Source organism: Centroberyx gerrardi, chromosome 3 (assembly GCF_048128805.1).
Source record: "Centroberyx gerrardi isolate f3 chromosome 3, fCenGer3.hap1.cur.20231027, whole genome shotgun sequence".
NCBI classification, from domain to species: Eukaryota; Metazoa; Chordata; class Actinopteri; order Beryciformes; family Berycidae; genus Centroberyx; species Centroberyx gerrardi.
The window spans coordinates 1,898,206-1,916,413 of NC_135999.1; the positions used below are offsets into that span (position 1 = coordinate 1,898,206).

The window sequence follows — 18,208 nt, forward strand, 5'->3', positions numbered from 1 at the left end:
GTAAATATTGTGTGAAGTCCTATAGAGTCCACAGCTGCAGTTTATCTAATGTAATGTATTTCTGCATTCTCTGTTTACCATACCTTCCATAACACTGTGCTAGTTGATTTCACCGATATAGTGATGGAAATATATGAGAAGTTTGATTCCAAAATGAAATCTCCTCTATTTGAAAAGTGTAACATCTACTTTTCCAATATGATTTACAGTAAAAATGGAAAACTAATGATGGTATTTTTTAAAGTCACAATGAAACGGCTTTTTGAGAGCTGCTTCCTTAATTTGATGTATTTCCTGAAACAGGATCAGTGTAAACCAATGGGATATCAGCTGGGGAGAGAAAGGCAGTTTCATTTGATGGGAGGGACAGAGGGGCGGGACTGTTCAAAAATCTGTGTTGGTTTTATTGGCTGGAATTTCTATTTACACCTCCTGATACATGTCACCACTAAAGATTTTCTGCTTTCCAGGAAGTAAAAGTAATGAGATTTTGATAGAAAAATACAACAAAATAATTTTTTGTCATCTTTTTTGGCATACAGTGTCAAATAGATGTATGGTGTGATAGTTAGAATGAGCTAAAACAGCGAAAAAGTCACTTTTCAATTCAGTGTGACTACTACTAAAGGATGGTAGGTAATTTGGGAGGGAGGATGGCATGTTTGTGTGTGTGTGTGTGTGTGTGTGTGTGCGTGTGTGTGTGTGTGTGTGTGTGCGTGTGTGTGTGTGGGAAAAGATTGTCTCCCATTCTCAAAAGATTGAGGGACATTGCTAGCACTGATCACCTGAGGAGCGATAAGCCATAAGGGCGTCTGAAGAGCATTCATACCATATATTCCAATATATGCAGGCTGTTCAAACCTGGCAACCCTGCAGCAACCGCACCAATAAAACCTAAAACATATGTCATGATACTATATCAATATCAATAGTGCCCAGTCAAAGCATAGCAATCTACACTAAATACAGTATATGTAATATGATTATTAGATTGCATGTATTGAGCACTAGCTGTAACTCGGTAGGATAATAGCCAGTACAGTCTGTGTTGAAAAGGAGCAGCACAGCAAACTCATTTGCACTTTGGGGAATGTGTGTATGAAGTAATGTTGGCAGAGACAGGAACACATGCCTTACCTCTCTTCAAGAGCTAACATTAGTCAACAGTGAACATTTAAGGCCACCTGAATGTTTTCATCCTCTCCACAAAATCATAACACACTCGCTTCCTTCTCTCATCCAATCTGTGCAGAAGAAACATCTCTAGCTCCTTCGGTTGAAAAAAGCTGCCAACCTTGTGACACCAAATTGTTGAGAAGCTGAAACTGTTAGGGCCTGGAAACACAATTTTACACCTCGGCCTCCATCTATTTCACTCGTCTAATTTTCACTGTTAATTGTCTACTTTTGGTCTGAATATCAGACTTTTTTTTTTTTAAAACATCATACCAAACTATTCATCAAGTTATTCTAAAAATGTGCTCTTCACTTTCAGCAGCCTAACACAGTTTCACCTGGGATTCTTCAGGGCTGCAGACCCCAAAAACAGCTGTAATCACTGTAAGCTATTTTGTATAACGCCGCCCAGAAATATTTATACTGAATGAGTGCTGGAAAGGATATGTACATGCCACTGTGCAAAACCTGCCAGAAATTAGTTTTAAAAAAGCAGAATTTCAGAAATGTCTTCCCGGGGAACATCTCCGCTGTGTGCCACTCTGTGTTTTAAGTGTTGTCTATTCCTACATTCACACTTAAGGCATTTAGCTGATGCTCTTATTCAAAGCAACAGTCCTCAGCCTATATGCTTTTCCACTGGTGGATTGTGCTGCCTGTAAAATGTTATATAACTCTGTACCTGGCTATGAACATAATTGTGAATGCTAAGCTGCTTTACAACAATGATCTGTACAGACATAAACGCCACCGCAGCTTTAGAGCGTCTGAAGAGCTGAGAGGAGAACAGCAGGGAGCGACCCGGGGAATACTGAGGTCAACTTGGACCAGAGGGTTGAAGAATTAAGGAAGAGGATTAGGGCCACGTGAAAAATGTGAGTTCTGAGATTAATGTCAGAATTCTGAGATTAAAGTCAGAATTTTGAGAAAAAAGTCAGAATTCTGAGATAAAAATCTAATTCTGAGATTAAAGTCAGAATTTTGAGAAAAAAGATAGAATTCTGAGATTAAAGTCAGAATTTTGAGAAAAAAGATAGAATTCTGAGATTAAAGTCAGAATTCTGAGAAAAAAGTCTAATTCTGAGATTAAAGTCAGAATTCTGAGAAAAAAAGTCTAATTCTGAGATTAATATCAGAGCTCAAATTTTTCACGTGGCCCTAATCCTCTTCCTTAACGAATAATGTTGTATTCAGATCTAAAAGCAGCAGGTTTGGTTTTAACATCCCAGAATTCCACAGGGAAACTCCTGAACATAACGTGATCTGACAGACTGATTCAGTCACAGTATTATTAAAGGAATAGTTATTAGGAGTAGTTATTTACCCTCACGTCAGTTGAAACACTGTGAGGTTGTTAGCACGGTTCTGCTGCAGCCGCCGGACTGAATGGAGACCGTTTCTTTAGAGCTCCAAAAGGGGCAGAAAATGACCATAAAATGACTTACTTGGACTTTTAGACCCAATGTGCGATCGTTTGGCGTCAGGACACTTGGATTATGCTGTTTGGAGTCATTTTATGGTCATCTTTCGCTCTTTTTGGAACTCTAAAGAAACGGTCTCCATTCACTCCAGTTGTTTTGGTACACACAGTTAGTTATATTGACATTTGAACAGTTCCAACTGACAAAATGTTCATTTTTGGGTGAACTATTCTTTTAAAGGAAAAATCGACCCAAACTCAGTGTAAGAGTTGTTTTCCTGATCATTTAGGGATTTTTGGGGTTTTGTTTTTTTTTGCGGGGTCAGAAAGTATTGTAGAAATGTGTAGAAATGTGTAGAAATGCGGAAATGCAATGTAGTTAATTCCACAGTTTTTAGAGCGAAAAACACTTGAACTTGAAAAGACATAAGTGTCTTTGCACTTTGAGCCTGCTTACAGTTCCCATAATGCATTGTCTCTAGTGTCACTGCAGGGAGCCCAAATGAATTGTGGGATTTGAGGGTCTATAGCGAGACTTTGACTTTTGCACCCAAAATAAAAAAAAATATACACCAACAGTTTTAATTTTGTGTCATTTTAGTTTGTTGCCAAATAAATACCATTTTTGATAAATAAATTCTGTTTTCTATTTGAGGTGATATTTTTCTTTTAATCATACATGCATACAATAAAATGAAAAGCAGTGTGTTTGGGGAAGTGCTGACGCTGAAAAACATCCTGAGGTCTTGACATGGTTCTGCAGGATTTATCTGTTAAAAAGTTAAAGTAGGTTAGAAACAGAAGTGGAGGTTTCACCAGGTGGATCTCTGTATGAATAGATCACAGAATGCAGTTTTTGACAATGAACCATATAGTTGAATGATAAGTGTGTCTGCCTTCAGAGCTCGACACTCGTTCCATCAGACTTTCATCTTGTTCTCATCTCTCTTTCTGTCCATGGAAGTTTCTCTTACTCTTTACTGAGGTCTTCTATCACTTCTGTTTGACACACAGATCTTCACTGTAAAGAAGGGTCAGAGCTTTGACTTAAACCAGAGTGTGTGTTTCCTCTCCTGCTGTGTTGCACAGTATGAACTAAGTCAGACTGTGATAACAGGACAATAAAGAAAAAGTTTTTTTGCTCACCAAACTTTTGCTTTGATCTCATGGTTGATGTCACACTCCACTATATCCTACATGATGCTGTAGGCTGTACAGGCTGATATAGTAGTATTATTAATATCTTCATCTTGTCTCTATTCAGAAATGTGACCGATGGCAGGATTTATTTTTATATGTGTCAGCGTATCTTGGCAGGACATTTTGCCTCTGCGAGATTCTTCAACATTATCAAATATTTTCAGATCTATTTGTTAGTCAGTTTGGTTTGAGTGTATTTGTTGTTCATTTATTTGATTTGATTTTCTGTTTTTTTGTGCACATCAGAAATAGGAGACACAAACTGTGATTATCAGATTATATTTCATGTTGTGTCACTGAAAATAAAGTTTTCAAAAATAATGTTTCCAGAAAGGATATTTGGTCTTTTGAATATTGAAGTTAGGTGGAAACTAACGTCCTGCTGTAGTCTCTATGTGTCATATTCAAAAACATTTACGTTTTTACCGGGTTTATATTGCACATCATGCTATAGAATATGTTATGTACTATATATAAGTAAAGAATTCTATTTCAAATCACTATTTAGCCATTTTGGAAATAAATAATCTTTAACTTCTGTTGTTAGTATAAAATCTGTTGGATCCAGTCTGTAAACATGTCTCATTTAGTTAACCAAGGACTGCTATCCTTTAAAAAGTCCCATCATTTGGTTTAATGTTGTGGTGTCAATCATTTTGTAAGAGTAGGTGTCACTTTTTTAAAATGTTGTTTATCTCATTTTGGAGCCAAATTCTTCAGTTGTACTTTTGTTGTCGACACAGTTCTCCAAACACTGAATATCTCAGTTTGGAACAAAAGATATATAACTAGAGGATCCGTCTTTAAACTGTCTGTATACCAGTCAGGTCCAGCTATTAGTGGCTTTTTACCCAGTTCTACCAGTAGTAGTGTGTCTCTGTGGATGTTTGATCCAATCTAAACCTCAGAGTCATTTCACAGAAGAAAGTCCTGGTCCTGGTCCTGGTCCTGGTCCTGGTCCTGGTCCTGTCTTATCTCTGAACTGTAATTTAGAACAAATCCTAAAATTGCCATTACAGAAACAAGCCCTATGTTTAATGTTGTGTGTCATCTTATCTACTAAATCCTAACTTATTGTAATTTAGGATGTTCTATCATTGCAATTCTCCTAATCAACAGTTATTATAACAGTCTGAAACTAGAGGAATTGTGTGTGAACCAGAACTGTCAGAACCAACAAACTGTCAAACCTTTAACTGGTTAACAGTTAAAAGTGTGTTTAAGAGCCTGTTAGCATTAAAACTGAGAAGCAATATGGATATTAGAAATGAGAAGAAAAGAGCTTTCTGTGTTATTTGGAAAATTGGGGTCTTAGTTGCTCAACAGGTTCCAAAATCATGTGCAGCAGCTTTCAATATATTGTTATGAGCGTGTCAACAGACAAATTAATGATGTCATCAGCAGGTTTCATTAATCATTAAATTTCAGTTTTGACCCTTCTGTAATATCCAAATCCTAAACACCTTTATAGCAAAAGTCCTAAATCCAGTCCAGTCAGATAAAACAGGATTTCAGACTGAAGACTTTTCTATAAAACCCACCCAGCTGCTGCCATCTGCTGGTGAGGAGGTCAGATGAAATTATTGTTTACCTCTTTATTAGATATGAATGGATTAATTATCAATTAATTCGGTTTGTCTGCGGCTCTGTTATCTGCAGTGAAGTAGTTAACAAACACCAGTTCAGTCATAGAAGAGAACACACTTTAATATGCTGTTTTGTTTCCTGGTTTGAACACTTCACAACTTCATCAAATATTTTACAAAAAAGCCCCACTGTTGTTTTAAAGGGTTGATTGACAGCAGAGTCGAGGAGTGAGGAGACGGACAGACACAAGACGACAAGATAGAAAAACAAAAATGAAAATCTCATTTTAACCCGGGTGCAGATTCAATGATATACATGTTTGATGTTCTTATAGAGTTAGGAAATTCCATCTTATTTATTTTTTGTAATTTTTTTCTTTCTGGTCGATGCGTTCTCCATCCAGGTCTAGTGGTTCAAGATCAGAACTGTTCAGAAAACAGTCGAGACAGGAAACAGTTCCCAGCTCCCACAGTCAACATCCTGTCACATCAAACTGTCATATGCTGTAAGAGAGAGCTGGACTACATTGTACCCTATAATCATCCACACACACACACACACACACACACACACACACACACACACACTCACACACTTTGTCAATGTGATGAATGTGACTGTATGAAATGTAATGTGGCAGGTGAAAGCAGGTCGAACCAGGCAGGTAAAAGTGAAAAAGCAAACCAAGTAAAAAAATTAGTTTGAAAACAGTTTCTCTGGGCAGAAACAGCAGCCAGAGAGTTTCTATCTAGAAGAGTAGAAAACAGCAGAGAGACAAAAACAACAGTAGAGAGTAGAAAACTGAAACCTTCGTTCAGACAGAGAAGCTCGTTAGTGAGACGAGCTGCAAAAAAACCTGCAGAACCGCTGATGTAGAACCCAGATCATACAGAACATACAGAACATACAGAACATACAGATCATACAGAACATACAGAACATACAGAACATACAGATCATACAGATCATACAGATCATACAGAACATACAGAACATACAGAACATACAGAACATACAGATCATACAGATCATACAGATCATACAGAACATACAGATCATACAGATCATACAGAACATACAGAACATACAGATCATACAGATCATACAGAACATACAGAACATACAGATCATACAGATCATACAGAACATACAGAACATACAGATCATACAGAACATACAGAACATACAGAACATACAGATCATACAGATCATACAGATCATACAGAACATACAGATCATACAGATCATACAGAACATACAGAACATACAGATCATACAGAACATACAGAACATACAGAACATACAGATCATACAGAACATACAGATCATACAGAACATACAAAACGTGTTCTCCCCACACTAACAGACCTGTCACATACTGGAATGTTTAGGAAGTAATAACATTATAATAACAATAATAATAACATTAAAGGTTTCAAGGAAGAGAGAAGCCATTTTTTAATGCAAAAAGTTTTTTTTTTTTTTTTTTGAGTCATAAATTCTGGATGTAAAAGCTGTCAGTCAGTCACATGACCGACTCTACAGATCACCTCACAACCAGTGATGTGGTGGTTAATATTAAATTAAATTAAATTAAATTATAACACAACAAAATGTGGATAAACAATGACAAACAACCAACAGTATAAACAAGAAATCAATTATATTTTCAGAAAAGCATTAAATTATGTTTTCTTTTCCCTTACAAGACTCTAGTTGCAAATAACTTGCATCACATTGGCACTAAACTACTTCCTGCCTGATGGATGCTGTGAATTCAAGTCACAAAGATCGATGCCATCGTGAAAAACTGGATAACGACTATTTAATAAATCAAAAGGTGGATTAACTGAGTTCTGACGGGCAGTGCTGGAACCAGAAAACACACCGGCTCAATGCTCAGATTAGATTAGATTAGATTAGATTAGATTAGATTAGATTAGATTAGATCGGTTCTTGTGCTTGGAGAACACAAAGGGAGGTGTGCAAATTTAAACGTTTTCTATCAAAAACCAGAAACTTTAAAGTAGAACCAAGACATTATTTCAGCTATTATTTCACTCCAATTCCCTTTTCTTTCAAATATCACACACACACACACACACACACACACACACACCCTTCAGGTTCCTTACAGTATATACAGTATATAATAAATATTCACAGCAGATTTCATAGAAATAATTAAAAAGTCACTAACAGCGTGGAACTATTTATGTTCCAATATGATCTGAATGAAAAGGCAAAGAAGGTTTCTGCTCTTCTGCTGGTAAAACCACATCAGTTTATACTGGGAGGAGGAGGAGGAGGAGGTGAGGAAGAAGAGGAAGAGGAGGAGGAAGGGGACGAGGAGGATGAGGAGGAGGAGGAGGAGGAGGAAGAGGAGGAGGAGGAAGAGGAAGATCATGGTTTGCTGTAGCCGAAGATCCCAACAGGAAAGTGTTTGACGTGCGTCGGCCACTGAGCTGCGAGCTGGAAAAACTTCACATCATTCCACTCCACTCCATCTATAGAGACTGAGAGAGAGAGAGAGTGAGAGAGAGAGAGAGTGAGAGAAAGAGAGAGAGAGAGAGAGAGAGGAGAGAGAGAGAGAGAGAGAGAGAGAATAAAATGAAAATATTAAAAAGAACAGTTTCTTCCTCTTTCATTCAGAAGACGAACCCTCCTGGTGTATGTGTGTGTGTGTGCGTGTTTGTGTGTGTGAGTGTGTGTGTGTGTGTGTGTGTGTGTGCGTGCATGCCTGCGCGCATGTGTGTGTGTGTGTGTGTGTGTACCTCTCAGTGTGTGTTGGTGTTTGGAGGTGCAGATCAACCTGCTGATTCCTTCGATCAGCTGACTCCTTGACTCCGCCTCCTTCTCCCTCGGCTTCTTACTGAGGAACATGACTGACAGAGAGACACCTTAATCATCATCATCATCATCATCACTATCATCATCATCATCATCACTATCATCATCATCATCATCATCATCATCATCACTATCATCATCATCATCATCATCAACACAGCAATGTGAAACTCAGGGAGAAACAAGTAACAGAAAGTATGCAAAGTAACGAAATGAGGAACAGAACTAATTACTGCTGCTGGTGAGGAATTAGTAATGTGATTACTTTTGAAATGAGTGATAAGTAAAGAGTAATTGATTACATTTTCCAAGTAACTTGCCCAACACTAATCATCCCCCTCCTCCCCCTCCTCTTCCTCCTCCTGACCTTTCTTGTTCTTCTCCTTCGTCACCACTGTCATGCTCATCAGCTCTCCTCCACTGATCCTGGAGACCTGCAGAGACCTGAAGTTGCTCTTCAGCGTGTTCTTCATCCCCACCTCCTTCCTCCTCTCTCCTCCTCCTCCTCCTCCCTGACAGCTCCAGTAGTCCACCTGCAGACCCATCACCTCCCCTGGAGTGCTGGAGAGGAGAGGAGAGGAGAGGAGAGGAGGAGAGGAGAGGAGGAGAGAGGAGAGGAGGAGAGGAGAGGAGGAGAGAAGAGGAGAGGAGAGGAGGAGAGGAGGAGAGGAGAGGAGAGGAGGAGAGAGGAGAGGAGAGGAGAGGAGAGGAGGAGAGGAGAGGAGAGGAGAGGAGGAGAGGAGAGGAGAGGAGGAGAGGAGAAGAGAGGAGGAGAGAGGAGAAGAGGAGGAGGAGAGGAGAGGAGAGGAGAGGAGGAGGAGAGGCGAGGAGAGGAGAGGAGAGGAGGTAGAGACCGGAGAGGAGAGGAGGAGAAGAGAAGAGAAGAGAAGAGAAGAGAAGAGAGGAGGTAGAGACCGGAGAGGAGAGGAGGAGAAGAAAAGATTAAAAAGGAGAGGCAGAGAGAGGAGAACAGAGAGGAGAGAGGGGAAAAAAGGACAGAGCAAGAGAGAAAGAGCCAGAGAGAAGAGGAGAAAGGAGGAGAGACAGGAGGGGAGAAGACAGAAGGAGAAAAGAGGAGGAGGACAGAGGAGAGAAGAGGAGAGGCAGACAGAGGAGGAGAGACACATGAGGAGAGAGAAGAGATAGAGAGAGAAGAGAGGAGAAAAGAGGAGGCCAAGGGACAGAGGAGGAAAAAGGAGGAGAAAGGAGGATGGAGGAGGAGAAAATAGAAGAAAGGAGAGGCAGAGAAACGAGGACAGAGGAGGAGGAGGAGAAGAAGAGAAGAGGAGGAGAGAAGGAGAGAAGAGGAGAGAGGAGGACAGAGAAGAAGAATGGAGAGGAGAAAAGAGACAGAGAAAAGAAAGAGGAGAGAGGAGAAAAGAGGAGGAGAGAAGAAGAGAAAGCAGCCAGTCATTCATTACTGCCCCCTGCTCCTGACAGGAAGTAGCACACTGCAGACAGGAAGTAGCATGCTGCAAAGAGGAAGTAGTGTGTTGCAGACAGGAAGTAGTGTGCAGCAGACAGAAGTGTCACGCTGTAAACAGGAAGTACCTGGTGGAGGCGGAGGGGGAGGGAGGAGGCGTGGAGGTGATGCTGGTCGGCCCTCCTGATTGGGCGGGGGGAGATCCCAGGATGATGTCATCAGAGTCCACTGGAGGGAGAGAGGCGCAGGTCGAATAAAAAACACTGGTTCTCCTTTTTCTCTATCTATCTATCTATCTATCTATCTCTCTCTCTCTCTCTCAGTAAAGACAGGAGGTAAGGAGGTGAGGGGTTAGGAGGTGAGGAGTGAGGGCAGAGGAGGTGAGGGTTTTAGGAGATGAAGGGTAAGGGAGTGAGGAGACAAGGAAGTGAGTGGTGAGGAGATGAGAGCTCAGGAGGTGAGGAGTTGAGGAGGTGAAGGGGCGAGTCAGGGTGAGGAAGTGAGGGGTTAGGAGGCGAGAATGTGAGGAGGAGAGGGGCTAGGAAGTGAGGTGGTGAGGGTTAGGAGGTGAGGGGTTAGGAGGTGAGTAGGTAAGGGGTGAGGAGGTGAGAGGTAAGGGGTGAGGAGGTGAGGAGGTGAGGAGGTGAGGGGTTAGGAGGTGAGTAGGTAAGGGGTGAGGAGGTGAGAGGTAAGGGGTGAGGAGGTGAGGAGGTGAGGAGGTGAGGGGTTAGGAGGTGAGTAGGTGAGGGGTGAGGAAGTGAGGGGTTAGGAGGTGAGGAGGTGAGGGGTTAGGAGCTGAGGAGGTGAGGGGTTAAGGGGTGAGGAGGTGAGGGGTTAGGAGCTGAGGAGGTGAGGGGTTAGGAGGTGAGGAGGTGAGGGGTTAGGAGGTGAGGGGTTAGGAGCTGAGGAGGGGAGGGGTTAAGAGGTGAGGAGGTGAGGGGTTAGGAGCTGAGGAGGTGAGGAGTTAAGAGCTGAGGAGGTGAGGGGTTAGGAGGTGAGGAGGTGAGGGGTTAGGAGCTGAGGAGGTGAGGAGGTGAGGGGTTAGGAGGTGAGGAGGTGAGGGGTTAAGAGGTGAGGAGGTGAGGGGTTAGGAGGTGAGGAGGTGAGGGGTTAGGAGGTGAGGAGGTGAGGAGGTGAGGGGTTAGGAGCTGAAGAGGTGAAGGGTTAGGAGGTGAGGAGGTGAGGGGTTAAGAGGTGAGGAGGTGAGGAGGTGAGGGGTTAAGAGGTGAGGAGGTGAGGGGTTAGGAGCTGAGGAGGTGAGGGGTTAAGAGGTGAGGAGGTGAGGAGGTGAGGGGTTAGGAGGTGAGGAGGTGAGGGGTTAAGAGGTGAGGAGGTGAAGGGTTAGGAGGTGAGGAGCTGAGGAGGTGAGGGTTAGGAGGTGAGGAGGTGAGGAGGTGAGGGGTTAGGAGGTGAGGAGGTGAGGGGTTAGGAGGTGAGGGGTTAGGAGGTGAGGAGGTGAGGGGTTAAGAGGTGAGGAGGTGAAGGGTTAGGAGGTGAGGAGCTGAGGAGGTGAGGGTTAGGAGGTGAGGAGGTGAGGAGGTGAGGGGTTAGGAGGTGAGGAGGTGAGGGGTTAGGAGGTGAGGGGTTAGGAGGTGAGGAGGTGAGGGGTTAAGAGGTGAGGAGGTGAAGGGTTAGGAGGTGAGGAGCTGAGGAGGTGAGGGTTAGGAGGTGAGGAGGTGAGGAGGTGAGGGGTTAGGAGGTGAGGAGGTGAGGGGTTAGGAGGTGAGGGGTTAGGAGGTGAGGAGGTGAGGGGTTAGGAGGTGAGGGGTTAGGAGGTGAGGAGGTGAGGAGTCAGTCTACCTGAAGTGGACAGCAGGTTCTGCTCCACGATGCCGACCTTCACCAGCTGAGAACAGAAACACAGACACAAAGTTCACACTTGGCTTCACAGCCTGGCAGCTTCCGGTCTCTGTGACCTCTGACCCCTTCTGTCTCGGTCGCTCGGCTCCTCTGACCCTGGGCCTCTTCTTCTCTTATTCCAAACTAAAATCCAGATGTGATGGTTTAAGGCCCCTAACCTCTGGAATTGACCCTATTCATACGGCGGCCATTTTGAACCTCTACCCGAACGATTGGCATTTAGATAAAACTGGGCGAGGACTTCAGACAGACCTAACAGTTATCAAGTTAGCAGCAATCTCAGGAACAACAGCCACAACATCTTGAATTCAGCAGGGAAGTTAGCTAGCTAACTTACTAGTTAGTTAGCTACTAGCTAGCTGGCTAGACTCAGGTAGCTAGTAGTATAATGAGCCAAATATATTAAAGTCGAGAAGAAACGGCATTTGGAGAGTATCTAACTTCCGTATCGTGACGTATTTCCGAGTGAAACAGGAAAGACAGGCGGGACGTAACGTTGGGAGGAATTTGATTTGAACGTTGAAAAGTGGGCGTGTCATAACACCCGAAGACACACCGAAGTACCGTGCTGTTGCTAGCTAGCTAACTAATGAATCTTAGCTCTCTGCACTAAAAGCTGAAGATTGATTGATGGGTGGATGTCATGATATTATTGGTTGAAATTGGTTATGGGCATGCTTATGTAAGCACACGGCATATTTTGTTTTACAGGAAGAAAACATGATTGAATTTTGATATAAGAATACAAAGAAATTGATTTTTTGTATTTTTGGCATATATTGTTAAATAGGTGCACAATATGACCGGGGATGTGATCTAAAAGGGTTAAAAAGGCATTTTTCATTTCATCTCGACTTTAAAATGTGAACCCATATCCCTCTGGATTCTTGAGATCCATTTGTTTCTAATATGTTTTTAGTAGCGAATCTGTGAAAGTTTCTATGATGCATCTTACAACAGCAGGACAGAGTTGGGCATAGCTGGGCAGTTTCCCACCCCCATTACCTGTCTGCTCAGCAAAATCTGGGTCTTAAAACGTATCTGTTCACACTGGCATTTCCAATTTTAACATGATTATTGTTGTTGTTGTTGTTGTTTTCTTTTTTATGACTTTTTATTATGCAGTGTTAAATAGTGAACCAACTGTTCCCCTGGTGCACATGATGCCAGAGCCAGTGGTAGCCTTTTAGGTAACAGTAGTAGTAGCATTAGTAGTAGGGCTGCAACTAACGATTATTTTCATTGTCGATTATTCTGTCGATTATTTTCTCGATTAATCGGTTAGTTGTTTGGTCTATAAAATGTCAGAAAATGGTGAAAAATGTCGATCAGTGTTTCCCAAAGCCCAAGATGACGTCCTCAAATGTCTTATTTTGTCCACAACCCAAAGATATTCAGTTTACTGTCATAGAGGAGTAAAGAAACCAGAAAATATTCACATTTAAGAAGCTGGAATCAGAGAATTTTGACTTATTTTTCTTAAAAAATTACTCAAACCGATTAATCGATTATCAAAATAGTTGGCGATTAATTTAATAGTTGACAACTAATCGATTAATCGTTGCAGCTCTAATTAGTAGCAGTCAAATACTTAACCCAATAAATAATAATAGTGGTAATGGTAGCAGTACTAGCAGTAGTAGTAGCAGTAGCAGTAGTAGTAGTAGTAGTAGTAGTGGTAGTAGTAGTAGTAGTAGTAGTAGTGGTAGTAGTAGTAGTAGTGGTAGTAGTGGTAGTAGTAGTAGTGGTAGTAGTAGTGGTAGTAGTAGTAGTAGTAGTAGTAGTAGTGGTAGTAGTAGTAGTAGTGGTAGTAGTAGTAGTAGTAGTAGTAGTGGTAGTAGTGGTAGTAGTGGTAGTAGTAGCGGTAGTAGTAGTAGTAGTAGTAGTAGTGGTAGTAGTAGTAGTAGTAGTGGTAGTAGTGGTAGTAGTAGTGGTAGTAGTAGTGGTAGTAGTGGTAGTAGTAGTAGTAGTAGTGGTAGTAGTGGTAGTAGTGGTAGTAGTAGTAGTGGTAGTAGTGGTAGTAGTAGTAGTAGTAGTAGTAGTGGTAGTAGTAGTGGTAGTAGGCTAGTAGCCTAGTATTAGTTGTAGTTGTGGCAGTAGTAGCAGATGCAGTATTAATAATAGATGTAGTAGTAGTAGTAGTTGTAGTAGTAGTAGTAGTAGTTGTAGTAGTAGTATTAGTAGTATTCTTACCCCAATAAATGGAACAAACTTCTGGCAGGAGTCCTCTTCAGGGCTGCAGAACATGAATGAGTAATATAATATTAACGGTTCTGAGAGAGACCAAACAAAGTAACTAGTCAGTTTTTTCCCCTCTCTCCTTCAAATACTGCAATGCAGGATGTGATGTAACAGGATATGATACAACAGACGATGATGTAACTAGTGGCACCATAATCAAGGACAAGGGTTTCCATAGCAATCTTATTTGGACAATGAAGGAGGAGGCGGGAACAGGTTTGTCACTGTGGGTCCATCACAGATGAATGACTGAGTTAGAGCCATGACCCAGAAAGATGCTCTTCCCTTTTCTTTTACTTTTGTGCTCTATTCATTCCACCAAACATTTTCAGCTACATGGCCTTGTAGTGTGCGACTTGAATTTTCTTTATAAGAGGAATTATTACAGAAGTCTCAAGCCATTCCATATACTTCCACAGCTGTAGTAATAGTAAGAATACGTATAATAGAACTGTCTCAAAGCACTTGAATGGCATTTTGAAAGCAATGGTTTCACACTCCATTGACTTGCACTAGCATTGCTAACAAATGCTAACAGGAGGCTGGTGCTGATTTCTCAGAGACAAAATCTCTGATGTAAAAATGTTTTGAATGTTATAATAGTGGACATGGTCAGTCCCTTTACTGCATTCTGGTGTGATCGGATGAGGAAAGTCACATTAAAAGTAGTAACCATGGCCTTAGTTTTGCCCATTTGAATTCCTGTTAGGCCAGATAGCTGTCACCTTGGTGCCATTACATTAACAATAACTTTTACTAAGAGGGAAATGGTTCAGCCTGCTCTAGTCAGAAAATACATGCCAGGGATCAACATCAGGTCTCCATTCAGGTCCTCAAAAACCAAACAGACTGCAGCATCAGCACAGCATGACCAGAACCAAAACCAAACAGTCCACATGTTGGTTAGACACTGCCAAACCTTCAGCGCAGGCCAAGATGAGGTTAGTAGTTAGACAGATATCAGGCATGGTGTGAAGGAGAGCTGGACGTGCAGGGCAAAGGTTAAAGGTCAAAAGAGCAGAGGGCAGCATGGCAGCAGGGAGGAGTCAGAGATACCTGATGTAAAAATCAAAATACAAGCTTCGCTTCCTTGAATGCAAATGAAAGAAGAGAGAGAGAGAGACAGAGAGAGAGAGAGAGAGAGAGAGAAGTTACCTGTTTTTTTCCAGAAACTGATTCATCTGAACCAACAGAAACATGGAGGAACCTCTGATGTCAGTGATGATGTCAACATCAGTCGGTGATAGGTTACTGTCTCCACAAACAACTTCTACATGGGAGTGTGTGTATTAAAGCTCTATGTGATGTTAAACATTCACTTTTAATTGCTATCAGTGTTGCAGTTTGCCTTTCCAAGCTCCAACGAAACCATCAGCGCAACATGAGACTCTGAACAACCGACTCTGAGCGGCGGCGGTCTGATGTCATTAAAAGTGCGACGGCAGTAAAATCGAGTGCAGTTGCGAATTCTGACCAGAGTAGCTGCTGACGTGCCAAGTTATCTCATATAACTTTAAAATGAGTTATTTTTATTGAGGGCTAGTCTGTAAGATGTACAAAAAAACGATTTTCGCGAGGTACAGGGATGAGGAAGGGGCCTTGTTTGTCTCAAGAATGTGATGCTCGCTGATGATGATGTTGTTATTGTTTTGTTTTTTTTGTTTTTTTTTGTTTTTTTTTGTTTTTTTTAAAATTTGTTTTCTCTCTGTGAGTGTTGGGACATGCCGGATGGGCACCTACAAGTTGATTATGTATAAAGAGGATGAACATTAGTAATTATTTAAGTTGTGTATGATGGACACTGGGGTGGATAGTTGGACTATAAACAGTAAGTTTATTGATTAAGCTTAGCAAAGGGGTCGGACCAAATAAGTATTTTACTTCTTCCTACTCCATTTCGGACATGTAATATTTATTTATTTATGTTGTTTATTGAGAATTTGTTGTATATGTTTACTGTTGATTTTATTGGTTATTCTTGTTTTGTTTTCTTACGTATGTGTATATGTATGTATATATATATATATATATATATATATATTTTTTTTTTAACATGTTCGAAATAAATCTATTCTATTCTATTCTAAATGTTTCTCACACACACATATATGTTGTTTCCATCTCTTCATACATGTAGAAGCTAATGAGCAGCAGCGTACCTGTCTTCTGTCTCGAACCTGAGACCTTGGAGAGACAGAAGGTCTCAGGTTCGAGTGTCCTGTTGAACTGTGCTGGAGAAAGACACTGAACGCCTCCCTGCTCACTCACTGTAAGTCAGTTAAACAACCAAGATATAAAACCAAGTGAATGTACCTCTTGTGTTTGTAGGTCAGCATGGCTTCTGAGATCGGACACTGGTGGGAAACAGCAGCTGCAGACAGATACTGAGACACCCGACCCGCCACGCCAACAGGATCTGTCAGACAGACAGGCTACATCTAGATTATCTGACAATAAAAAGTCTACATCTAGATTATCTGACAATAAAAAGTCTACGTCTAGATTATCTGACAATAAAAAGTCTACATCTAGATTATCTGACAATAAAAAGTCTACGTCTAGATTATCTGACAATAAAAAGTCTACATCTAGATTATCTGACAATAAAAAGTCTACATCTAGATTATCTAGATTATCTGACAATAAAAAGTCTACATCTAGATTATCTGACAATAAAAAGTCTACATCTAGATTATCTAGATTACCTGACAATAAAAAGGCTACATCTAGATTATCTGACAATAAGAAGTCTACATCTAGATTATCTGACAATAAAAAGTCTACCTCTAGATTATCTAGATTATCTGACAATAAAAAGTCTACATCTAGATTATCTGTCAATAAAAAGTCTACATCTAGATTATCTGACAATAAAAAGTCTACATCTAGATTATCTAGATTATCTGACAATAAAAAGTCTACATCTAGATTATCTGTCAATAAAAAGTCTACCTCTAGATTATCTGACAATAAGAAGTCTACATCTAGATTATCTGACAATAAAAAGTCTACATCTAGATTATCTGACAATAAGAAGTCTACATCTAGATTATCTGACAATAAAAAGTCTACATCTAGATTATCTGACAATAAAAAGTCTACCTCTAGATTATCTGACAATAAGAAGTCTACATCTAGATTATCTGACAATAAGAAGTCTACATCTAGATTATCTGACAATAAAAAGTCTACATCTAGATTATCTGTCAATAAAAAGTCTACATCTAGATTATCTGACAATAAAAAGTCTACATCTAGATTAACTGACAATAAAAAGTCTACCTCTAGATTATCTGACAATAAAAAGTCTACCTCTAGATTATCTGACAATAAAAAGTCTACCTCTAGATTATCTGTCAAACAATAAAACAGTCTTCATCTACATCTAATTTACAAAATTATATATTATATTATTGGATAAAAGTAGGTTCATTTTGATTTCCATCTTGTTGTATTTTGAGTACATTGCAATCTGAACAGTCTGCTGGTAATAGTATACTGTATCATCACAGTGAACAGTATGCAGTACAGACTGATTAATGCAGTATGTAGTTGGTTAGTATCCGGTTTCAAACACAGTACTGATGTAGTCTTTGTTTCGAATGAAAACCTGCATTGCCTGCATTTGGTCCGTTGCAGCAGCATTTTTTTTTGTAATTTTTCAGCTGTAGTTAAAGGATAAGTTTGGCGGTTTTGGAGCAATATATAATTCCTCTCTTCATCCCTGTAGGTCTTGGACCCACAGACAGTATTGTCTGTAGTTCTTGGACCCACAGACAGTATTGTCTGTAGTCTTGGACCCACAGACAGTCTTGTCTCCAGTCAGCTGTCAGTTGAAGCAGCGAGTTCCGCTGCCTCTTGCTGCAACAATGAGTCCAAACTGTTTGTCAGACTATAGCCCTCGTTTGTGAAAACGATCCGGAGAGCGACCGACGTATTTCTCTCCGCGGCCCGGAAAGCGGCGGCACCGACCGTTTCCACTCGGCGGATCGTCTTCTACCGAACCTCACTGTTTACGATCTGACCTGACCGTCCGGAACCAGATCACTCCGCCATGGAACCACCTTTCTCCCCACAGCGCTCTGTGCTGCGGCAGAGAAAAATAGTTCTGTGATTTCCTGATTAGTCAAGAAAAATACATTTTTGCACACCTAAAGGTCTTTGTGTGACAGGTGCGTAGGACAAGAACCAAAAAGGTAGATGCTGAAAAAGGAATAGAGTCCCGCACACTGTGTATACTTGCAAGGAGATTTAATCGCATGTTTGCCTGATGAAGGTCTGAAACGTCGCATTAAATCTCCTTGAGAGTATAGACAGTGTGCAGGATTCTACCGTATTTCCTCTAATATTGGCCCGGGCCTTTATTTACCTCAACTGCAGAGGGTACCAGGCCTTTATTGGAAGCAGGCTTATATTAGAGACAGGCCTTTATTTCTAATTCCCTCTGTTTG

General features: G+C 41.0%; 1 protein-coding gene across 1 annotated transcript in view; it reads right to left on the minus strand.

Moving 5' to 3' along the window:
* Positions 1–7,786: 7,786 nt before the first annotated feature.
* Positions 7,787–18,208, minus strand: part of LOC139913241 (phosphofurin acidic cluster sorting protein 1) — a 30,568-nt gene continuing 20,146 nt past the window's right edge. The window contains exons 18-25 of the mRNA XM_078291731.1: positions 16,071–16,173; positions 14,814–14,846; positions 13,710–13,752; positions 11,457–11,502; positions 9,785–9,884; positions 8,601–8,794; positions 8,158–8,268; positions 7,787–7,899 (exon numbers count right to left, since the gene is read on the minus strand). Of these exons, the coding sequence (XP_078147857.1) occupies positions 7,787–7,899; positions 8,158–8,268; positions 8,601–8,794; positions 9,785–9,884; positions 11,457–11,502; positions 13,710–13,752; positions 14,814–14,846; positions 16,071–16,173 (743 nt within the window). The remainder of the gene's footprint in view (positions 7,900–8,157; positions 8,269–8,600; positions 8,795–9,784; positions 9,885–11,456; positions 11,503–13,709; positions 13,753–14,813; positions 14,847–16,070; positions 16,174–18,208) is intronic.